Here is a 25,032-nt window from a genome sequence, read left to right as displayed (position 1 = left end):
ACCTTTCTAAGAATCTTTCCATTTCCTCCAGATTATCCATTTTATTGGCATGTAGTTGCTTGTAGTAGTCGCTTATGGTGCTTTTTATTTCTGCGGTGTCCATTGTAACTTCTGTTTCATTTCTAATTTTATTGATTTGAGTCCTCTCCCTCTTTTTCTTGATGAGTCTTGCTAGAGCTTTATCAATTTTATTTTTCCTCTCAAAGAACCAGCTTTTAGTTTTATAGATTTTTGCTACTGTTTTCTTTGTTTCTATTTCATTTATTTGTGCTCTGATCTTTATGATTTCTCTCCGTCTACTAATTTTGGGTTTTGTTTGCTCTTCTTTCTCTAGTGTCTTTAGGTGTAAAGTTACATTGTTTATTTGGGATGTTTCTTGTTTCTTGAGGTAGGATTGTATTGCCAGCAACTTCCCTCTTAGAACTGCCTTTGCTGCTTCCCATAGGTTTTGGATCATTGTGTTTTCATTGTCATCTGTCTCTAGATATTTTTTGATTTCCTCTTTGATTGCTTCAGTGATCTCTTGGTTATTTAGTAGTGTATTGTTTAGCCTCCATGTGTTTGTGTTTTTTACAGATTTTTTCCTGTAATTGGTTTGTAATCTCATAGAGCTGTGGTCAGAAAAGACCCTTGATATGATTTCAATTTTTTTGAATTTACCAAGGCTTGATTTATGGCCCAAATGTGATCTATCCTGGAGAATGTTCCATGTGCACTTGAGAAGAACGTGTAATCTGCTGTTTTTGGATGTAATATCCTATAGATATCTATTAAATCCAGCTGATTTATTGTGTCATTTAAAGTTTGTGTTTCCTTATTAATTTTCTGTGTGGATGATCTGTCCATTGGTGTAAGTGGGGTGTTAAAGTCCCCCACTATGATTGTGTAACTGTCAGTTTCCTCTTTCATAGTTGTTAGCATTTGCCTTATGTATTGAGGTGCTCCTATGTTGGGTGCATATATATTTTTAATTGTTATCTCTTCTTCTTGGATTGATCCCTCAATCTTTATGTAGTGTCCTTTCTTGTCTCTTGTAACATTTTTTATTTTTAAGTCTATTTTATCTGATATGAGTATCGCTATTCCAGCTTTCTGTTGATTTCCATTTGCATGGAATCTCTTTTTCCATCCTCTCACTTTCAATCTGTATGTGTCCCTAGGTCTGAAGTGGGTCTCTTGTAGACAGCATATATGTGGGTCTTGTTTTTGTATCCATTCAGCCAGTCTGTGTCTTTTGGTAGGGGCATTTAGTCCATTTACATTCAAGGTAATTATTGATATGTATGTTCCTATTGCCTTTTTCTTAATCGTTTTGTTTTTGTTTCTGTAGGTCCTTTTCTTCTCTTATGTTTTCCGCTTAGACAAGTTCCTTTAGCATTTGTTGTAAAGCTGGTTTGGTGGTGCTGAATTCTCTTAGCTTTTGTTTGTCTGTAAAGCTTTTGATTTCTCTGTCGAATCTGAATGAGATCCTTGCTGGGTAGAGTATTCTTGGTTGTAGGTTCTTCCCTTTCATCACTTTAAATACATCGTGCTACTCCCTTCTGGCTTGCAGAGTTTCTGCTGAGAAATCAGCTGTTAACCTGATGGGAGTTCCCTTGTATGTTATTTGTCGTTTTTCCCTTGTTGCTTTTAATATCTTTTCTCTGTCTTTAATTTTTGTCAGTTTGACTACTGTATGTCTTGGCATGTTTCTCCTTGGATTTATCCTGCCTGGGACTCTGTGTGCTTCCTGGTCTTGGGTAGCTATTTCCTTTCCCATGTTAGGCAAGTTTTCAACTATAATCTCTTCCAATATTTTCTTGGGTCCTTTCTCTCTGTCTTCTCCTTCTGGGACCCCTATAATGCGAATGTTGGTGCATTTAATGTTGTCTCTGTGGTATCTTAGGCTGTCTTCATTTCTTTTCATTCTTTTTTCTTTATTCTTTTCTGCATCAGTGATTTTCACCATTCTGTCTTCCAGGTCACTTATTCGCCCTTCTGCCTCAGTTAATCTGCTATTGGTTCCTTCTAGTGTATTTTTCATTTCAGTTATTGTGTAGCATATCTCTGTTTGTTTGTTCTTTAGTTCTTCTAGGTCTTTGGTAAACTTTTCTTACAACTTTTCGATCTTTGCATCCAGTCTTTTTTCAAAGTCCTGGATCATCTTCACCATCATTATTCTGAATTCTTTTTCTGGAAAGGTGCCTATCTCCTCTTCATTTAGTTGTTTTGGTGGTGTTTTATCTTGTCCCTTCATCTGGTACAAAGTCTTTTGCCTTTTGATTTTCCTTATCTTTCTGTGGCTGTGGTTTTCAGTTCCACAAGATGAAATACTCTTGATACTGCTTGATTCTGCTGTCTGCCCTCTTGTGGAGGAAGCTATCTAGGAGGCTTACTTGGGCTTCCTGATGGGAGGAACTGATGGTTGGTTGGGCTGGGTGGGCAGAGCTCAGTAAAACTTTAATCTGAATTGGTGGGCAGAGCTCAGTGACACTTTATTCTGCTTGTCTGACAATGGGTGGGTCTGTGTTCCCACCTTGTTTGCTGTTTGGCCTAAGGCTACCTAGCACTGGAGCTTACAATCTCTTTGGTGGGGCTAATGGCGGACTCTGGGAGGGCTCACACCAATGAACACTTCCCAGAACTCCTGCTGCCAGTGCCCCTGTCTCCTCAGTGAGCCACAGTGCCCCCCACCTCTGCAGGCAACCCTCCAACACCAGCAGGTAGGTCTGGTTCAGTCTCCTATGGGGTCACTGCTCCTTCCCCCTGGGTCCTGGTGAGCACATTATTTTTTGTGTGCCCTCCAAGAGTGGAGTCTCTGTTTCCCCCAGTCCTGTGGAGGTCCTGCAATCAAATCCCGCTAGCTTTCGAAGTCTGATTCTCTGGGGATTCCTCCTTTCCTTGCCAGACCCCCAGGTTGGGAAGCCTGATGTGGGGCTCAGAACCCTCACTTTAGTGGGTGGACTTCTGCAGTATAACTGTTCTCCAGCTTGAGCCACCCACCCAGCATTTATGGGATTTGATTTTAACACGAATGCCCCCCTCCTACCATCTCATTGTGGCTTCTCCTTTGTCTCTGGATGTGGGGTGTTTTTTTGTTTTTTTTTTGTTTTGGTGAGTTCCAGTGTCTTTCTGTCAATGATTGTTCAGCAGTTAGTTGTAATTCCAGTGCTCTTGCAAGAGGGAGTGAGCGCACGTCCTCCTATTCCGCCATCTTGATTCCTTCTTCATCAATTGTATTTCAAAAACAAACAAGCAGGGACTTCCCTGGTGATCCAGTGGTTAAGACTTCACCTTCCAATGCAGGTGGTGCAGGCTTGATCCCTGGTCAGGGAGTTAAGACCCCACATGCCTCCGGGGCCAAAAAACCCAAAACATAAAACAGAAGCAATATTGTAGCAAATTCAGTAAAGACTTAAAAAATGGTCCACATCAAAACAAACAAACAAACAAGGAAACTCACAGGAAAATAGATCAGATTTGTGGTTACCAGAGGCAGGGGCATGGGGGGAGGGGGAATTAGATGAAGGCAGTCAAAATGTACAAACTTCCAGCCATAAATAAATAAGCACTAGGGACGTAATGTACAACATGATAAATATAATTAACACTGCTTTATGTTATATATGAAAGTGGTTAAGAGAGTAAATCCTGAGTTCTCATCACAAGGAAGAGATACCTTTTTTCTATCTCTTTACTTTTGTATTTATATGAGATGATGGATGGTCCCTAAACCTATTGCAGTGATCATTTCATGATGTATGTAAGTCACATCTTTATGCTGTACACCTTAAAACTTATACAGTGCTGTATGTCAATTATATCTCAACAAAACCAGAAGGAAAAAAATTACATGTTCAGTGTTTCTGTGTTTTTCTATTAAGAGTTTGACCCAAAAGGAAACATAGGGGTAAAGTACAGGTGACGTATAATATGTTTCAAAGTAATAACTTTCATTTCTCAGTTAAGAATGCAATTTTGTAGGAAAGTTTAGAAAATCAAGAAGAAAAAAAATGACTTCTATTAAAAATAACTGCTAATGTCTTGGTGTGGTTCTTTTAATTTATATACATACATTTTTACTAAAATATGATTATATCCTTTATATCCTTTATATTTTTCTACATTGTTTCAATCTTTTTTCAATTACAAATATTGTGAAAATTTTTTCACATCATTATGTGAATTCTTTGAAAACATCATTGTTAATGATTGGTTAGTATTCCATTCAATGGATTATTTATCCAACTGATCTCTTATTGTTGGACATTCCTTTTTTGGTTTGTTTTATATATATATATATAAAACTATTTATTTATTTATTTATTTATTTATTTTTCCCCAGTACCGCACGGCTTTGGGTTCTTAGTTCCCTGACCAGGGACTGAACCCCGGGTCTCGGCAGTGAAAGCACAGAGTCCTAACCACTGGACTGCCAGGGAATTCCGTTTTATATTTTAAGTAGGATCATCATAAAAACACAGTGGTTGACTGTGTGAACTCTGGGTTCAGACTTCCTGGGATCCAAGCTCAGCTCTATCACTCCCCTATAGGACCTTGGAGAGGATATTTAACTCTCCAGAGCTCATTTTTCTTGTCTGTGAGATGGCCTTAAGGTAGTCCCTGCCTCACTATATTACTGTAAGGATTAAATGGATTAATCCACACAAAATACATACAATGGTGCCCAGCCTTCAGAAAGTAGTCACTCACTGTGGCTTCACTGTCATCATCACCACCATCATCATCCTCACTGTCACTCTCTGTGTGCGTGAGTTAGGTCTTCCTAACGTAAATTTCTAAAAATGAAGTGACCTGATGGACAGATAGGATTTTTGCTATTCTATGATAATCTGATCATCAATGGAGATTTATTGTTATAATTATTACAAGCTAGTGAGTTGATCTCTCCTGCAGGGACCCCTGTGAGTGATCTGTGTGTTCTGGAGATATATTTTGAGATCATGTCCTTCCATGTTAGACTGGCTTCTGTTTCATTAGACACGGAGGTTCACGAACAGTACCCAGGTTGTTTCACTCTTGAATTCTACATTCACCACCCAGAACATCTTCAAGATCCCACAGGAAGGAAAAGAAGGAGCAATGCAAATGGCAGTGGGATGGTGGAAGCTCTACTCCCAGCATGCCCTAGAGAGAGTGACCTCAGAGGGAAGCGCAGTGAGAGATCCTGTAGCCGAGGGAATCTTCTCTGCACAGTGCCAGGATTTCCCATCTCCTCTAGGAGCAGGAGGTGAAGGGAGTGAAAAGAGGAGTCAGGACAGAACTGATTTAATGCAATCACCTATTTACTTATTTATTTATTTATTTATTTATTTACTGCGTTGGGTTTTCGTTGCTGCATGCGGGCTTACTCTAGTTGCAGAGAGTGGGAGCTAGTCTTCATTGCGGTGCATGGGCTTCTCATTGTGGTGGCTTTTCTTATTGTAGAGTACAGGCTCGAGGTGCACACAGGCTTCATTTGTTGTGACATGCAGGCTCAATAGTTGTGGCTCGTGAGCTCTAGAGTGCAGGCTCAGTAGTTGTGGTGCACAGGCTTAGTTGCTCCGAGGCATGTCCCAAGGTCTTCCCGGACCAGGGATCAAACCTGTGTTCCCTGCATTGGCAGGTAGATTCTTAACCCCTGCACCATCAGGGAAGTCCCAATCACCCACCTTTTATGAACATTTGTATTACTTGTTATTGAAGAAGAGCTAGAGCTGACAATGTTCAATGAGCCACCCAATAGTCATTCCTGACCACATTCTAGAAGCTAGAGAACCAGATCCTCACTTCCCGAACCCTCCTAGCATCTAAGGGTGGTCATAATGCCAATTTCTGCTGACTTGATCTTTTATTCCTCTTTACCACCTTCAACATGGATGTGATGTCTAGAGATGTGGCAGCCATCCTGCAACCATGAAGACAAAAAGCCAACACGCTATGGATGGCAAAGCAGAAAAATAGAACTTAAGTCCTTGATGGCACTGATGAGCTGCCAAACTCATCTTGAGATATCTTACTAAATAAGTAAAAACGCCCTTAACGGTTAAGCTGTACATTCTGCTACTTGCAAATGAAAGCATTCCTAATACAATCTCCTTAGAATAATTTATACCTATTTTTATATTTTAATTTAAAAAAATTTTTGCAATTACTGAACACTTTTCTTATAAAGACAACACAGCCACAGTGGTGACAGTAGGAGATGGGGCTGGACAGATCCTGTAAAGCATGCTCCACACATGATAAGGAAGCAAGAGGAAACCAGAGGAGGAGAGGATGTTTAAGCAGGAAAATTACAAGCTCAATTTCCTTTCTGAGAAGTGGCTCTACTAGTGGACAAGGATTGGACAAAGGAGGGAGACAGTCAGGAGGCAGTCCTTGCCTTGGTGGAGGTGGTGGTGCTTTGGGTAAGGTGATCACTGGTGGGGAAGGAGGGCTGAGCACTGATTGCACTCTGCCCCTCTGCTCCCTGGTTCTTTTCTCTATAGAATGGGGATTGAAGGTTCCTACTGTCTTAGGGATGATGAAAGTTAAACGAGGTAATGCATGATAAGGATTTGGTACACAGTAAGTCCTCAATAAGTGGCAGTTATTATTAATATTATTCTAATAGTAAAAGAGAGACCTCCCCAAGCTTTCCTCATATTGTATTCTACTGTGGGGAACAGACAAAACAAGTAGTAAAAATAAAGTGCTAGGACTGATAAAGCCCATAGCAGGTGCAATAGAAAGGCGTGTGCATCCCCTTGAAATACAGCAATACATAAATGGAATCGAGAATTCCGTGTTTGCTTCTGCTTTCTGTCCTACTTGCCATTATTCTGTCTGAATTTCTGTTTGTCCAGCTACCAGCCTTCTTCCCCCTTCTACTTCCTTCCAACAGGAGATTTTTGTGACCTTTTCCCAAAGAACTACCCTATTTCTATTCCTGTAAAATCAGTCATCTCCTGGGAGGAGGGAGTCTCCTTCAGGATACTGGGCTCATTCCCCTGCCCCAGAGAGAACCTGAGGCCTCTCCTGGCTCCAGATGCAGATCAAGCCAGGGCCAGGTGCCAGATGAGACCAGTAGGAGGGAGATGAGCACCTGAAGTCAGGAGCCTCCATCCATCTACTTCTAGATCTGTGGGCTGGGATCAGGGACCAGGAGGTGGCCTCTGGTGAGGAAGGGAAGAGGGAGGCATTGTCTCACGATAGAAATAGTTAATCATTTGTCCACACTCCTTTGCGCAACAGACTTTACAGGTGATTTTTTTTAAAACTTCAAGTATATATAGGTGATATATCTGTGCGGTACAGAAAAAAAAAAAAGGATAATCAGTAAATACCCACCAACTTGTGCTGAAATTTACTATGCATTTCTAGGCATATACTTTATCCAAATGGCAGTTTACCTAATACACTTCTTCTGCACCTTGCTTTTGTCACTTAGTTGCATATTTCCACACATAGAACTTTCTATATGTCTACATACACAGCTATATGATCGCTGGATGTATGTGTCAAAATTTAACCAGCCTCGTTATCTATGTTGATTTAGGCCACTTCCATCCTTTTGCTAGTATAAACAACATTGCAAGGCACAGCCTCGTAGAAGTGTTATCGCTTGTGTTGTACAATTTTAAAATTTTATGTAGTTGAACTTATTTTTTTTTTTTGGCCTCCAGATTTGGGTCAAACTTAGTAAGGCCCTCTCTGATACTAATATATGAACAAAATCAAACCCAAAACAAAACAAAACCACTCTTTTCAAAAGCACTTTCATGGTTTTATTTTTTACATTTATATCTTTGTTTGGATTTTCTTTTGTGTAAATGTGAGGTTGGCATCAGATTAGTTTTTTTTTTTTTCTCCCACAGATGCTCTGCCAGGCACTTCAGCAGATTATTCTCACTACAACCCTTTCTACAGGTGAGAAAACAGAGGCTCAGAGAGGTTGAGTCACATGGCCCAGCTCACTCAGGGGATAATCAGAAGCCAGTTTCCAACTGGAAACTCAGTGACTTAACCCTTAACTACAATAAAAATGGCCTTTATTTTGATCCAGGCAATTATTTCTTAAAAAAAAATTAACTTTCTATCTTGGAATAGTTTTAGAGTTACAGGAAAATTTGAGAATATTGCGGAGAATTTCCATACACCTTAGACTCAATTTCTGTGATAATTACTATCTTATCTCAGTAGTAGATGAGCCAATATTGACACACTATTATCATCTAAAGTCCATACTTTATTCAGATTTGCTTATTTGTTACTTTTCCTCTTCCACATTCCCATCCCCAGGACCACATTACACTTAAGTCATCACATCCCCTTCAGCTCCTCTTGGCTGCAACAGTTTCTGACTTTCCCTGTTTCTGATGACCTTGACAGTCTTGTGGAGCTTATCAGGTATGCTGTAGGATGTCCCTTAATTGGGGTTTGTCTGATGTTTTCCTTATGATTCGACTGAAGTTATGGGTTTTGGGGAGAAAGACCCCCACAGGTAAAGTGTCATTCCCATCACATCATATTAAGGGTGCATACCACCAACATGACATCACTGTTGATGCTGACCTTGATCATCTATCTGAGAAACTGTCAGGTATTAGTCAGGTAGTTACTTGCAGTGCCCCGCCCTACCTTTCCACACCGTCCTCTTCGGAAGGAAGTCACTGTGTGCAGCCCACATTCAAAGACTGGGTCGGGGCGGGGCGGGGCGGGGCAGGTTCATGCCCCACCTCCTTGAAGTATCTGTGTAAATTATTTAGAATTCTTCTGCATAGGCGATTTATCTACACTTCCCATGTATTTAATTGAGCGGTTACTTGTATTACATACAAACGTACATACGATTCCATTTCTTTAATTACTTGGCATTTATTTATATTTGGTAATTCCTTTTCATTCTCTATGAAGCTCTACAGGATTGAGGCAGAGATGAAACGTGGATGCGGTGCAAATTTTAAAAGGCAAACACGGCATGTAGTGAAAAACTCTCCCTCGTACCTTTCTCATTCAGCCTCCCAGCTCCCCACTCGAGAGGTATCTTATGCATTTACAAATATATCCCCCCACTTTTTTTTTTCCTTTTTGAACCCAAATGGTAACTTACTAGATACACTTGTTTGGCGTCTTGGTTATTTTTATTCCACTTTTTAAAATCTGGGCGGTTGCCCCTCGTCGCGGCCGCCGGACGGAACTGTCTCGGGTCTCTCCGGCCCTGCAGCCGCGTCTCGCATCCCCGGTCCCGGCCGCCGCAGGGCTGCACCCTCCCGCAGCTCCCGCCCTCACCTGCCTCCCCGCGCCGGGAGCCTCGGGTGGTCCAGGGCGGGCGGGCGTGGGAAGGGCCGCCGCGCGCCCCGCCCCCGCCTCTGTGACGTCGGCGCCGGAACCTGGAATCCCAGCTCCGGGAGCGAAGGCTGGGAGGCGGCGGCGGCGGCTGCGGGAGCGGGTCTCCGGCGGCCTCTCGGGGGCGCGGGGCGCAGCCATGAGCGAGTCCAGTGCCAGTGCGCTCCCGCTCGGCGGGCCCAGCGGGCAGCCCTTCATCCACCAAGGTAGGGCGGCGGGGCCCGGGCTCCCCGCGGCCGGCGGGGGTGCTGGGAGCTCGGCGCGGGCCCAGCCCCCTCCCCACCTCGCGGCTTGGGGGAAAGCGGGTCTGCCTGATTCCTGCTCTGCCTCCTCCAGCCCATCCTCACCCAACTCAGAGAGCGCGTGCCCTCCCGAAAGGAGCATTAGAACGGGAGTCCCAGCCGTGGTGAGGTTGCCTTCCCAAAGTTGGTCGAGGGATCCCGGGCTAGGTCTCAAAATCATCTTATATGTTGAATGTGAGATTGTGAGATCCCTGCCAGCCCCAACATTCTGAATCAAGAGGTGCCTGCCTCCCGGACACATGAGGCTTTGCAATTAGATGGACTTAGAACTGAATTCTGCCTCGGCTATTTATTGCTATGTGATCTTTGGTAAGTGACTTGCCCTCTCTGAACCTTAGATGCTTCAGCAGTAAAATGGGAATAGGATGTTGGTGGGATTAGTTGAGAGAAAAATGTTTGAAGTACCTAGCACCGTACTTGATACAAGAAAAGCACTGTCAGTGGTAGCCAGCCAAATACTATATGTTTTTCCCTCTTTTTTCCTGGGTAAAACTTAAGAGTGAAGTGTACAGCTCTGTGAATTTTTTCATAAATGTGTACAACCGCTACTCAGTCAAGATAGAAAAGTTGCCAGCACCCAGGCAGGCTTCCTTGCAGCATTTGTCTCTTATATTTGCCCTTAAGAAAACACAAGACCCCACTGTGAGTTTTAAGTATTTTTTTTCAACTATTTATTTATTATTTATTCTTTGTTGCTGGGTGTGGACTTCTCTCTAGTTGTGGCGAGTGGGGGCTACTCTTCATTACAGTGTGCAGGCTTCTCAGTGCCGTAGCTTCTTTTGTGGAGCATGCTGGGCTCTAGGCACGTGGGTGTCAATAGTTGTGGCAAGAAGGCTCAGTAGTTGTGGCTTGTGGGCTTAGTTGCTCCGCAGCATGTGGGATCTTCCTGGACCAGGGATCGAACCTATGACCTATGTCCGCTGCATTGGCAGGTGGATTGATTTTTTTTCTTAAAGATTTATTTATTTATTTTTGGCTGAGTTGGGTCTTTGTTGCTGCGCACGGGCTTTCTCTAGTTGTGGTGAGTGGAGGCTACTCTTTGTTGTAGTGTGCGGGCCTCTCATTGCAGTGGCTTCTCTTGTTGCGGAGCACGGGCTCTAGGCGCGCAGGATTCAGTAGTTGTGGCACGTGGGCCCAGTAGTTGTGGCTCGCAGGCTCTAGAACGCAGGTTCAGTAGTTGTGGCGCACGGGCATAGTTGCTCTGAGGCATGTGGGATCTTCCCGGACCAGGGCTCAAACCTGTGTCCCCTGCATTGGCAGGCAGATTCTTAACCACTGCGCCACCAGGGAAGTCCTGCAGGATTTTTTAAATTTCAATTTGAGAATAGAGATTTTGTTACAAGGATTTACAGTAAAACATGAGTGTAGATTTGGGCATTGGGCCCTTCTAATTGGATTAATCTCAACATCTAGAAGAAGAAAAAGAGAAACACATCTAGGGAGACCCAAACTCTGGAAACTTGTTTGGGAATCAGGAAAAAGTCACACTGGGTTTCATGCTAATTATTTTCTAGTGCATTATTAATTGTGCTGGCATCAGCTCAATTTCAGCCTTTCAGTAATACCTATTCAAATATTTTCCACTTGATTTTTTATTTATCTTTCTCTTATTTTATCACAATTCATCACATTTAAGATGCCAACCCTGAGCCCAACTTGAGGATGGAAGATGCCTTAGAGGACTGGGGCGGGGAGGGTGGGGGGGACTCGAGGGGGGGGGAGTCAAGGAAGGGAGGAGGGAATACGGGGATATGTGTATAAAAACAGATGATTGAACCTGGTGTACCCCCCCCCCAAAAAAAAAAAAAAGATGCCAACCCTGGTTTCCCATACAGAAGGCATGAGATTCATATCTTTTTATGAGTATTATAACTAGCTCCTGTAGTTAAAATGTTCTTCCGGTCCCTTGGACAGATGATATTTTATGACCTTGTACCCACCAGCATGAGTGGGAGGCTCAGAAGAGACTGTGTTTATAACTTTGTAGCACTTTGTAAACCATGACACCACTGTGTGAGCATAATGGGAGGACAGTTGGAGGGAGACAGGAGACAAAGGGCATGTGGTTTGCAGAAATGGGAAATGTGTATCCTTCTTAATGATAAAACACATCTGATACTTGCCTTCTTTTTTTTTTTTCCTTTCTGTGATGGTTTATTATAGGATATTGAATATAGTTCCCTGTGCTCTACAGTAGGACCTTGTTGTTTGTCCATTCTATATGCAATAGTTTGCATCTGCTAGTCCCAAACTCCCAATCCATCCCTCCCCCATCCCTCCTTCCCCTTGGCAACCACAAGTCTGTTCTTTATATCTGTGAATCTGTTTCTGTTTCGTAGATAAATTCATTTGTGTCATATTTTAGATTCTACATATAAGTGATATTGTATGGTATTTGTCTTTCTCTTTCTGACTTATGTCACTTAGTATGATCTTCTCTAGGTCCATACATGTTGCTGCAAATGGCATTATTTCATTCTTTTTTATGGCTGAGTAGCCAATACTTGCCTTCTTAATTAAAACTTTTCAGTGGCTTCCCACTGTTCTGAGAATAAACTCCAGGCCTCCAACAAGGCCACCAAGGACCACAGCCCACCTCTGCAGACTCATGTCACCTACAGCCCATCCTGCTGCAGCTACACTAACTGCCTTTTCATTCCTCCAACATATCAAGCTCATTTCTGCCTCAGGGCCTTTGCATGTGCTGTTCTCTTTGCCTGGAGTACACTTCTCTTTGATCTTCATATGGCAGCCTCTCTCTGCTCCTGTCAGGTCTCTGCTCAAGTGTCACTTCTAAGAGGCAGACGTCTGGAGTCATCTTGTCTGGAGAAGTGCCCCCATTTCTCTTACCCTGACCTGTTACCTTGCTTATTCTTTCAAAGCACTTAGCAGCATCTGAAGTCATCTGGGTTGATCATTTCCTGGTTTATTAGCTCTCTCTCCTTCTGGAATGTGGGTGTCATGAAAAGCAGAGGCTTTTTTCTTTTTCCCCTAGGACCTAGCACAGTGTCTGGCACATGGTGGGTGCTACATATGTGCTGAATGAATGAATGAACGAATGATGGAGTGTACCCACAGCCATGCTGGCAGCTATAGTGCAGTGGTTTCCAGTCCAGATCTTGCAATCTGGATTCCCAGATGCAAATCCTCTTTTTCCCATTTACTGGTTTTTTCTTTGGGAAAGGCACTTAAGTGCTTGGTGTCTCAGTTTCCTGATGTATTAAATAACGATAGTACCTACTTTAGGAGGTCATTATAAGGGTTCAGATAATTAATTTATGTAAATAACTTAGTAAGTGCTTATATTAGTTATCTGTGCCGTGGAACAAATTATCCCCAAATTTAGAGACTTAGAACAGTAATAATCACTTATCTCACAGTGTCTGTGGGTCAGGAACTGGGGAGTGACGTATCTAGCTTTTCTGGCTCATTCTCTCTTAATGGTGTCAGCCATGCACTCATCCAAAGGCTTGCCTGGGGCTGGAGGATCCCTTCCAAGATGACTTGCTCGCATGGATGGTGAGTGGACACTGGCTGTTGACAGGAGGCCTCAGTTCCTCTGCACGTGGACCTCCCAGAGGGCTGCCTAAGAGTCCTCGAGACATGGTGGCTGGCTTCTCCCAGAGTAGATGATCCAAGAGAGAGTAAGGTGGACGCTGCCGTGTCTTTTGTGAGCTGGTCTTAGAGATCACGCTGTGTTATTCTTATTGTTCACTCGGGTCAGCCCTGTTCCGTGTGGATGGGGCCTGTATAAGGGCGTGACTGTTGGGAGGAGAGGATCACAGGGACCATGCTGGGGACTGGCTGCCATGGCCCGTGTATGTGTTAACTGTTGTTATACTGTCTCTGCTTCCCTGCTAGATGGTAAACTCCAGCAGGGCCGGGCCTGGGCCTGTTGGGCTCACCATGGCATCCCCATGCTTAGCCCAGTGCTTGGTGCACAGTAAGCCTTCAGTAAACACTAGTTGGAAGGATGCCTTCGTGATGTAGTCCCTGTCTCAGCTCCCATTTCCATACCCCGCCCCCGACCTGCCTGATGGCCCCCATGTTACTTTCTGAGCCTGAGAAGCCCCTGCTGGTCCCTCTACAGTGGGGCTATTACTTTACTTCCTTTTAAGGCACATTCTTCTTCTCGTCTTTCAGTTTGCTGTCACTTCCTCCTGGAAGCCGTCCCTGACTACCTCCCCTCCCACAGGCTGGACTGTGTCCCTTCTCTGTCCCCACAGAGCCTGCTAGCCTCGCCCTAAGTATCCCTGGAACTGTATTCTCACTCCTCTTGAGTTGTATCGCTTTTAAGAGCAGGGATTTGGGAATTAAGCAGACCCAGGTCAGACGCTGACCTGGCCTCTTAGAAGCTGTGTAGCCTTGAGCAAGTGACTGCCTTTTCTGAGCTTCAGTCTCCCCATCTATAAAGCGGAGATTCTGCTAGGAGTGAAAGCTGGAGGACCAGCTTGTTCCAGGACCTCCACCTCAACTCCTGCTGCTCGCCAGCCCTCCCAGGCCTCTGTAGCCTCTGTTCCCTCTGCCGGCACACCCTTCCCTCTGCTCTTCCTGTGGCCAGCTCCTCACACTTCTGCTCTCAGCTTGAATGCCACCTCCTCCGAGAGGTAACGCCGCCTCCCCCCGCCACAAGACATTTCATCCTCTCCCGGGGCTTTTTGCCCCTCAGCCCCATCGTACTGGCATGTTCTATGTTTGTGGAATGGAGTGACTCTTCATGGCCTTTTCGCTTTGTCAAATATTTATGAGACGCCAGTCCATCACCACTTCATACCCGTCAGGAAATGTATGTGTACAGTATGTGCAGTATAACTACATGCTTATCTCAGTCAGAAGCCCTTCAGCTAGCATGCCTGCAGTCACTTTTTTTTGAGGGGGATCGAGGTGTAATTCACATAACAAAATCAACCATTTTAGAATGTAGAGCATTGAGGACATTCACAGTATGGTACAGCCATCACCTCTAGTTCCAAAATATTGCCATATACTCCCATCTGCTAGGGCCACTGGAAGGATTTAATGAGATAAGCATGTCAAGAATCTAGCCCCGTGTGGGCAGGCGCTGTGCACTTGAATGGTGGCTCTTGGTATTATTGTGATTCTGATTATTAGGGCCTTTTCTAAGCCCAGTATGATAAGGTTTGACTGCATGTGCTCTGTGCCTATATGTTTTGAAGTTACCTGTTAGATAGCTATGTAAACAACTATTCTGTGCACTATTTTAGTCTGACAGATTGTACGAAATTTGAAGACAAGTAACCATGTGACCTGCAGTGTTTTTTTGTTTTTTACTTTTTCTGCTAAGTCCATTCATCCAGGTTATTCATCAAAGGTGTCCTGGGTGGGAGGGCTCTTGTGCAGGTCTGGGCACAGGCCACAGTGAGCCAGCCATCTGACCTGAGTTATTTTTCTCCCCTCTGTCTGGAAGAGGCTCAGCTCTGCCCAGCAGCTCAGGCCCGGATTAGGCCCAAAGGCCAAAGGCCCAGTGGCTTTTTGTTTTGTTTTGTTTTGTCTTTGCAGGAAGTGAAGAATTTAAGGGATAAAAGGGGGAAATGACTTCTCAGTATTGTAAACTTTGTTGCAGTTTGGCTGCTTTTTGAAGGAACATTGTTTGTCTGTGGGACCACCCAGCCCTTCTGTGGGACTCCCCACACCCCCAGCAGGAGGAGGCCGGAAGCTGACCCTGAGCCAAAAGCACACACCAGGTGTGGGGCCTAGTGATGAAAGGGGCAGGCAAGGGACATGCTTTCTCGAACCTTCTAGGCCAGCAGGGGAGGCGCTAAACAGGTAGAGGGAAATAGGGTCAGAGACAGCTAACCCTGGGTGCTGAGAAGGAGATAAGCAGGTGGGGGGATAGAGAGGGGAGGGCCTGCCTGGATGCCTCTCCCAGGAGGGGACCGCTGAGCTGAGGCCCAAGGATGTAGAGGAGCCAGTGCAGGTGGGTGGGAAGAGCTTCGGAGGGGCTACAGGAAGAGCAAAGGGCAGAGGTGGCAATGACCTCCATGTGCCTGAGGGGTCCTCAGGCTGGAGCTTGGAGAGCAGGTGGGCCAAGGTCAGCCAGCAGGAGCCGGCTCCTGAGGGTCTGGTAGGCTCCCAGCAGTTTGATTTGGGACTCAGGTGTGTAACTTTCTTGAATTCCTCAGGGCAACTCAGTGCATTAGGTGTTATTTGCACATTTTATCGCCCTGGAAACTGGGGCCCTGAGAAGTTACTTGACGAGCTCCTGACTCCGGAGGGATGTTCATGCTGTGCTTAGAGCTACCATGTAAATGTATTAATTTGATGTTTTTTGAGCTCCTATTATGTGCCAGCCCTGTACTAATCACTAGGGGTATGAGAGTGAGTAAGACACGCCCTCATGGTCCAGACCTCAGCTTGGCCTTGGACAAAGCCCCTGTCTACTCTGAACTTCCCATATTGTAAGATAAGGGTAATATATCAGAAGGGCCCATCATAAGGACCACAGGGGACAACTGTGTAAAAGGTTTGGCATCATCTTGGCACATGGTAAATGCTCAGTAAAAGCGAATTTTTGGTGTCACTTGCAGAAATGTTGGAAATCTTTTTTTTGGAGAGGTCCTAGCCAAGGAAGATAAACAGTCCACACAGGGAGTAGCTTGGTCCATAGCAAGAAGACACGCCCACCCTCCACCCCTGCACATTTAAATCTCCATGTATATTAAGTCCATCAATAAATAACCAGAGTCCTGGCTGCAAGTAGGTAACACGATGTGCCGGGCACTGCTCTAAGCCCGGGGTCTGCAAGCTGCAGCCCATAGGCCAAATCTGGGCCACCACCTGTTTTTGTATAGTTTCATCAGGACACAGTCACGCACATTCATTTGCGAATCATAGTTGCTTTCCTACTGCAATGGCGGGTGGAATAGATGTGACAGAGATCGTGTGGTAAATAGTATTTACTCTCTGGCTCTTTACAGAAAAAGGTTTGCTGCCCTCTTTTCTAAGCACTTGACATAAAATAGCCTTAGGATGGCTGTGCAAGGTGGGAACTACTACCCCCATTTTACAGGTGGAAAAACTGAGGCACAGAATTGTCAAGAAACTTGCCAGGTCACACAGGTGGCAAGCGGAGGTGGGGTTAAGATCCTGGCAGCGGGCTTTGGAGCCAGTGCTCTTAACCACCATGTCATGTCACCACCTCAGACAGACAGAATCACAGTAACTGCTCCATGCACAGCCCACTGGATGCTCTGCTGGCTTGGAAACCAGGAGACCTGGGTTCTGGGATCAGCATGGATCTGATTGCTCAGTTAGTTACTGCTTCTGACGGCTTTTGCTTGTCTGGTCATAAAGTCTTGGACCCAGTCATTCCCCAGGCTCCACCCAGGTGCCAGGTGGTGTGACTCCGTGCAGGTCCTCCCAGCCCCGCAGGTCTATAGTCGGCAGATGGAGGAGGCTCCCAAGGCCCTGGCTCCTCCCCTCTCAGACTAGGCTCTGGGCTTCTGTGAACAAGGCTCCTGTACAGTAGCCACTAATCACACGTGGCTGTAAAATGTAAATTGAATAAAGTCTGATAAAGTTAAAAATTCATTTCCTTAGTCTCACCAGCCACATTTCAGTTACCCCGTAGCCACAAGTGGCTAGTAATCACCGTATGAAACAGTCCAATTATAGACCATTTCCATCACTGCAGGATAGTGCAACCTGACATGTGATGCCCTGCCGTGGCATGTAACCCTGCTGACAGAAAGGACAGAAATAGCCACAGGGCTGCCCAGAGAGATTCTGTTAAATCTGAGTCACGCTGTGTCATTCCTCTGCTCAGAATCCCCCTCCCCCACGTGGCCTGGCCTGTTTGTCCCCAACCTCCTACCTCTTCCCTGCTGACTCTCTTTCAGCCACACTGGCCTCCTCCTTGTTCCTCGAACTGACTAGGCACAGTCCTGCCTCAGGGCCTTTGCACTTCCTCTTCTGTATCTGTCTCTGCCTTGCTCATCTCTGTCTTCTGTTGGATGCTCTTCCTCCAGGTAACCATGTGGCATTTTCCCTCCCTCCCTTCAGGCTTTGCTCACACACACCCCTGCTTTACTTTTCTCCATGCATCCATCACCATTTGAAATATATTGTTTTTGTTTATTGTCTGTCTTCTCCAGAGGCAGGGAAGTTTGTGTGTCGTATTCAAGGCTGTGTCCCAGTCCTAGAACAGTGCGTGGCACATAGCAGTTGCTCAGTAAATCTTTTTGAGCGAATGAGTGAATGAATGAATTGGGGGGGCATGGCCTTGCCAGGAGTAGGGCCTTGATGAGTCCCTGGCCGCAGAGGTTTTTGAGCACTTGGTAGAAATGTCATAGCAACTTCAACCAGATCCCCTGGCCCTGGGTTAAGATCCTTTGGCAGCTGTGAGCACAAATTATCCCCAGTTAGCAGCCAAAATCAAAGCAATGTCACACACATAGACATGAGTGGAAAGAAGTTGAAGAAGCTCTGAAATCAATGCCTACATTGTCTTATTGGTAACATCACACTAGGTGTACATGTACGTGTCTAATAGGGCTGGCTTGTGTAAAGTACCCGAAGTAGAAGGGCTGTACTAAACAGTCAACATCTCAGTCAATATTTTTGGCCAGCTTTCTCAATTATGAAAAAAAATCATCCCTTAAAAAAAGAATAATATTAAACGCTTAAATTCTCTACATCTTTTTCTCATTTTTTGGTGCCCCTGGTTTGCTGGTGTGCTAAATACATATTTTGATCTGCCTGGTGGGTGAGCTGGTGTCACCTGTGTCCTCATCACCAAGTTTATTTATTCACAGTTCATTCGTGCGTGCATGCATTCATTTAATGGGTTTTTATTAAGCATCCACCATGTGCCAGGTTCTGTGCTAGAGCCCGGGGACTCACTGGTGAAGGAGAGAGATGGGGTCCCTTTCCCCACAGAGGTCACAGTCCAGTGGGGGAGGGAGAGGGTCAGAGACAACACGTGGGTAAACTCTTCGGGAGGAGGATGGGGTGATGGCAGGGCTGCAGTGGGTGGGGCACGTGGGAGGGTTGTGCCCAGCCCTCTGTGCTGGTTGGAGGAGGGAGGGCAAGCTCATTGTGGCAGGAAGCAAGTCTGCAAAACTTCATCGTCTCCAGAGTTCCAGCCCCCAGCCCAGAGACCCACACAGAGAGGGGCTCCATGCAAGGTATCTAACAGAACTAATCCCCACAGCAGCTGGCCTGTTACCTGGACCAGATGACCCAGAAGGTCCCTTCTTCCCCAGAGTGTCCATGATTCTGTGAGTGGGAAGAAAAACCCTGAAGTGAAGCCTGCACCAAATACGGTCAGGCTAGGTTCTTGGCAAGCTTGTGAGGGAGGCTGGTGGTGGTTTTAGTGCCATTTAGGTCATAGTTGGCCTGTGCCCACATTCTGGGAATGTTTGTGCCCGTTGGCAGGATTTGGTGTCCTGTGGAAAGAGCAGCCAAGAAAGTTGGGACCTAAGGATGCTCTCCAGCTGTGCCTGCTGCTGCCCATTCATTTGTTCATTCATTCATTCATTCTCCAGATGGAGGGGTTTCTGTAAGCAAGACACTGCTCTACGCCTCAGGGAGACTAACTTAGTCCTTAACCTGGAAGAACAGCAGATACCAGAAAAAGTAGTTACCCCGTTCCTGCCCTCAACGTCTCCTGTAATTACACAGTCATCCTCCCACCTAAGCAACCTCCTACTTGCTGAAGTCTGGCTCCAGTGGCCAACAGATTCTGGGCCTTCCTAGATGGAGGCATCCCAGTATCCGAGACATGCTCCTGCCTCCCGTGCAAATGGTCATCAAGCAGTCCACACACCAAAGACTTAAATGATCCACTCAGGAGAATGTCTGACAGTAAATGTGATGAGACATTCTTATCCTCTCAGGATGAGAAAACCGAGGCTAGGAGAGGTGATGCCACCTGCCTTTCTAAGAAGCGGTAGAACCAGGAGCCTGTCTTGACATCAAAGCCTTGGGCAAGCCACTGTCTCTCCAGGCCTCAGGTTCCCTGTTGAAAAGCCAGGGCAGCGAAGCCTTCCCTGCAGGTTGGCATGAGAAATTTGGTGACGTCATGCTTTGGAAAGTGTGTGGTCCTATATGCAAAAGGTTGGAGGTGGATCAGCTATAAAAATAATGATGCCTGTGTTCAAGGGTATAGTTGCGATTTGTTTTTTTTAACTTGAAGATGGAGACGTTCCCAGGGATGTCTGAAAAGGAAAAAGCATTCCTGATGGTGGCCATTTTGAAAATAGAGTTTTCTACCAGACACTGTTGTTAGGAGATGTGAATAGGATGTATCCTTCCTGCGGTGTGGCTGCAAGAACAGTTGTTACCGAGCCCAAGCTTGCTCTGCTTGCCGCAGGACAGACCAATGAATCGGAAATGAGGTGTTGAGGAAAAGAACATGACTTATTTGGAAAGCCGGCAGACCGAGAAGATGGCAGACTAATGTCTCCGAAAAACCATCTTATCGGGGTCTGGATGCCAGTTCTTTTATAGAATCAGAGAGGGAGAGGCTGTGAGGAAGCAAAGTAAAAAGGCAGAATAGAGAGGGAGAGGCGGTGGGGAAGTAAAGTAAAAAGGGCCATCAGTCTTGCAAAGCATCTCCTGGAATGACCAGCCTTGGTTAATTTCTTCTTTTTTGCAGCCATTCACACAGGTGGGCAGGGTTCCCTGAGGCAGGCCATCATGTATGATTATAATAACAAAAGCAGCGAAAAGCAAAGTTTAAAGTCACAGAAACAGATCCAACATGGAGTCCAAATCAGATGATTAGTTTGTGTGGCATTTTAGTGTTTGTGAAGCATTTCCAAATCCGTGGCCCATTGGGTGGTCTCATAGTGCAGACTACAGCTCTGGCATTTGACAGACCTGTGATAGGTTCCCAGTTCCAGCACTTCCTAGCTGTGTGAGTGGGCAAAGCACCTAACTTCTCCGAGCCTCCCTTTCTTCATCTGTAAAATAGGACAATTCTGTTCAAAGGGTCGCTCGGAGAACTGAGTGTGATGCACATCGTATACTTCAAATAGCCTGGCACAAGGTAAGCGCTCAGAAGTTCCCAGCCAGGATTCTTTATGTTGTTGGTAAATCTGTCCTCACGATCACGCTGATGAGGTCGTGGTATTATATCCCGCGTTCCTGAGATGAGAAACATGTGACTCAGAGACGGTCTTTGTCCCTCCTGGGGTGGCCTGGCTAGTGGGTGACAAGCCGGCCCGGCTCCAGCTCCAGCGCCGGTCCCGGACCCCGCAGTTGCTGAATATTCAGTGGGTCGGTGCGGCTGCACACTCACAGGCCTTTGTTCTGGTTCATAACAGCCCTTTGTTGCTGGCCAGAGGCAGAAGTGGCCTTCAGCGGGGCCTGGACCCTGCAGCCGTCAGCGCTTCCCCCACCCCGTGTTTCTTGGGGAGCCATGTGACTAATGGAAGTGTGTCATCCCCTCGGGGGGTGCTGGGGCTGCGGGGTGAAAGGTTGGGTGGGGTGTGCAGGCTGGCCCTGGGCGACTGGCAGGGCTCCAGACGCCTGTCCGTGTGCCATCAGCAGGGGGACCGCTGTCCCGCCATGCGCATGTGCCCGTCAGAGAGGTGAGGGTGACGGCTCTGCACCGTCGCACTCCCGCTGGGATCAAGACCTTGGCCGGTCCCCTCCTCCCAGCGCTCCCTCGCCCTGTTCGCCTAAGTGCGTTTACGGGGCTCACTGCGTGCCTGGCTGCGCTCAGAGTTCCTGCCTGCGGGAGCACCTCTGATTCTCATACGCTGGCGCTCCTGTGATGGGTCTTCAGCCCCGAGGCCTACGGAGGGGTCCTTTGAAACGTGGTCAGATCACAACATGCTTTGGCCCAGAGCCCTGCTTGGCTGCCCGTCTGCCACATCGAAGGGTCATAGCCCAGCCCACAGAGTCTGACCTGGTCTGGCCCTGCCACCTCTCTGATCCCTGCTTTCCGTTCTTCCTGTCCCAGCTCCCTATCTTTGCTTATTAGACTGCACCAAACGTGATAGCTTAAGCCATTTCATTGTTTCTGCTGATTCTGTGCACCAGGAGTGAGCAGGCTACAGAGGAGGCAGTTTGCTCAGCTGTGTGTCCTGTCTGCTGGGTCTGAGCATCCAGTGGCCTTTTTGTGCCTCAGCAGGGCCTGGCGAGGGTGACCGCGAGGGCTGGGGACCGGCTGCAGTGGCTCACTGGGGTCCTAAGCCGGGGCCTTGGTTCTCGCTGTCAGCTAGTTCCTTGGTCATCCTCCTTGGAGTCTTGGGGCCTCTTTCTCTCCACATGGGTGTGCCAGCAGCATAGGTGAACGTCTAACACAGAGCCCCAGACTTCCAACAGGGCAAAGGTAGAAGCTTCCTGGCCCTTTTAAGGCTTGGATCTGGAACTGGCAGAGTGTCGCTTGTCTCGCGACCTTTGGTTAAAAGCAAGTCACGGATCCAGCCCGGATTCAAGAGGAGGGGACCACAGAGGGCTGGTGTGGCTCTTCGGGGACCACCAGCAAAAGAGCCTTTGAGGCTCCCATTCATTCACTCTTTCCCAGCCACCTCGGCCTCCGTGCGCTTCCTTAGACATGCTGTGCACACTCCTGCCTCAGGGCCTTTGCACTTGCTGTTTCCCTCTACCAGGATACCCTTCTTCAAATTTCCACAGGGCTCACATACCCCCTCTATTTAGCCTCAGCTTAAATGCTACCTTAATGGAGAAACAATACCTGATCCCATCTTATCAAAAACAGGGTACCCTGTGTGTATGCCCTGTGTCCACAGAGTCTGACCTGGTAGTCTTACCTCTGTGCCCTTACCCCACTCTTTTTTTTTTTCTTCTTTTATTGCACTTGTTACCTTCTGGCATAATATTTGTTGCCTCTGTATTATGTGACCTTCCCCAGTCCCCATCTTAGAATATAAGTACCATATGAGTAGGGTGTTTACTTTGTTCACTTCAGTATCCCTAGCTCCAGATCTGACACATGATAGGTATATTTGGTGAATGAATAAGTTTTTGAGATGAGAAAAGAGAAGCTCAGAGAGGTTAAGTAACTTTCCCAAAGACACACAGCTAGTAATCAACAGAGCCTGGATTCGAACCCAAGCAAGCTTTGCAGCCTGTAGGGGTAATTGCTTAGGTTATTATAGCTGCCTGCTACCTCCTCCTTCTGTGTCCTGTCTCCACTCAGGATGGTCTTTCCAAACTAAAATCGGATCAGGCTAAAATCCATCTTGAGGGTGGCATTTGTTCCTCACCTTCAACAGAAAGCTCTCCCTCCTTGGACCTCTGCACAAGGCGCAGCAAAGCTTGGCCTCTAGCTGTGGTCTGATGTAGCAGAGTGAATAGAGATTTTTGAGTAGGCAGACCTGGCTTTGTTTCCAGTGCCCCCCACCCCCAGGCTCTCTAAACACGGGCAAATTACCAACGTCATCCACTCATCCATCTATCCAGTGAGTATTGAACTACTCTGAGCCAGGGATGCTGCTAGGTCCTGGGTTGCAGTGGTGAGGAAATCATCACAGTCCCTGGCCTCCGAGAACTTACAGTCCACTGGGCAAGACCGACACGCTCACATAGTCACACAAATAAATATAAGGTTATAAGTGCTGTGAAGGACTTACTGGGCGTGGGAAAATGTGTAACAAGGCACCTGCAATAGTGCAGTGAGGCAGGGATGGTTTCCTCAAGGAAGTGGCATTTGAGCAGGAGCTAGGAAGTTCATTTTAGGCAAAGGGAACAGCATATGCAAAGGCTCTGAGGAGGAGGGAACACAGGCCCATTTTAGTATATGAAGGATCCTAAGAAATGCAGGTTGTAGGGCAGAGAGCCTGCGGAGCTGGAGAGGCGGGCAGGTGTCAGGTCATGCAGGGCTTTGGGGGCTTGGGCGAGGGGTTGGGGAACCCATGAATGGCTTTATTTTCTCATCTGTATAATGGGGATGATGATAGTACCTACCTGAGTACGTGTGAGCATCTGGGGTCACTTGGCTGATGGCTGGCAGTAGGCTGGCCTGGGGTGGTTGTCCCTGCTCTGCCTGCTCTCATCCTCCAGCAGGTTAGCTTGAGCTTGTGTACAAGGCAATAGCTGGCGTCCAGAAAGCAGCAGCAGCTGGCGGGCCCTCCTGAGGCTAGGCTTGGAACGGGCACAGCGTCCCTGCCATTGCATTCTGTTGGCCCAAGCAGGCCATAAGGCAAGTCCACATCCCGTGCGTGGTTGCAGAGCTCTTAACACAGGGCCGGGTGCACAGGAAATGCTCTGTCAGCAGTATTATCATGGCCGTTGTGATCACTATGCACCTGCATAGCAGTTTATGCCTTTCAGAGCTTCATGCCTGCATTGGACACCCTACACCGTGTGAGGATAGTTGGGGCAAATGTCACCAGCCCCATTTGACAGATGAAAATCAGAGGTTAGATTCCTCAAAGCCACACACACAGCAAGTGGCTGCAGCCAAACACGAGAACACAGGTATCATAGAACTGAAAGCATATTTGCAAACGTATCTGCTGAACGTGGACCCTTTTGCAGCTGATTTCATTGTCCTGAGCACCATCCCGATAAATGAAATAATTAAGATAGAAACACTATATGAGTTTTGGTTTTTGGCTCCCAAGTTCATGGGGGTGAATGATAGGTTTTCTTCTTTCTTACCCAGAGAGCCTGTCTTTGGACTCCAGTTGCTTTTCTTCTCCACCTGTGAATTTCCTTCAAGAATTGCCAAGCTACCGGTCCACTGCTCGTAAGAGGACGACCATCCTTTCCCGGGACAAGCAAAGTGGCACTTTGCTGAAGCCAACAGACTCTTACAGCTCCCAGTTGGAGAGAGAAATCACCGAAAACCTCGATAACCAATCCATTCGGAAATATGCACTGAACATTTCTGAGAAGCGGAGACTAAGGTTTGTCCAGTAGCCACCTGGAAGGCATATGATGTATGTTTTGGGAAGAGGCGCTTTTTATGCATGGAATGTATTTCCTGAAGAGTTCACATGATTAAAAGTTTATTACTTAGGATAAGCTAAGCTGCTGTGACAAAGATAACCACACATGTAAAATCTCAGTGTACTAGAAGTTTATTTCTTGCTCACATAAAAGTCCTGGGTTGAGATCAAGGAGAGACTTGGCAGTCACTCGGGGACATGGGCTCCTTCCGTCTTGTGGCTCTGCAGCCCCCAAAGCCTCATTGTTGTCTGCAGTCACTGTTCCCCCTTCCCCCCCAGCACCTACCAACCAGTAATCTACTCTCTGTCTCTCTAGATTTGCCATTTTGGATATTTCATGGGAATGGAATCATATAACATGTGACCTTTTGTGTCTGACTTCTTTCACTTAATGTCATGTTTTCCAGGTTCATCTAAGTTGTAGAATGTATTCAGTACTTCTTTTTAATGGCTGAATCGTATCCTATTGCGTGGATATAGCACCGTTTATCCACTTACTCTTTGAAGGAGACTTGGGCTGTTAACACCCTTTGGCT

General features: G+C 46.4%; 1 protein-coding gene across 1 annotated transcript in view; it reads left to right on the top strand.

Moving 5' to 3' along the window:
* The first annotated feature begins 9,382 nt into the window (after positions 1-9,382).
* Positions 9,383-25,032, top strand: part of TMC7 (transmembrane channel like 7) — a 59,370-nt gene continuing 43,720 nt past the window's right edge. Inside the window, exons 1-2 of the mRNA XM_057750774.1 lie at positions 9,383-9,515; positions 24,211-24,454. Coding sequence (XP_057606757.1) covers positions 9,449-9,515; positions 24,211-24,454 — 311 coding nt within the window. The 5' untranslated portion in view covers positions 9,383-9,448. The remainder of the gene's footprint in view (positions 9,516-24,210; positions 24,455-25,032) is intronic.

This window comes from Hippopotamus amphibius, chromosome 9 (assembly GCF_030028045.1).
Source record: "Hippopotamus amphibius kiboko isolate mHipAmp2 chromosome 9, mHipAmp2.hap2, whole genome shotgun sequence".
NCBI classification, from domain to species: domain Eukaryota; kingdom Metazoa; phylum Chordata; class Mammalia; order Artiodactyla; family Hippopotamidae; genus Hippopotamus; species Hippopotamus amphibius.
This window is presented reverse-complemented; position numbering and strand designations above follow the sequence as displayed.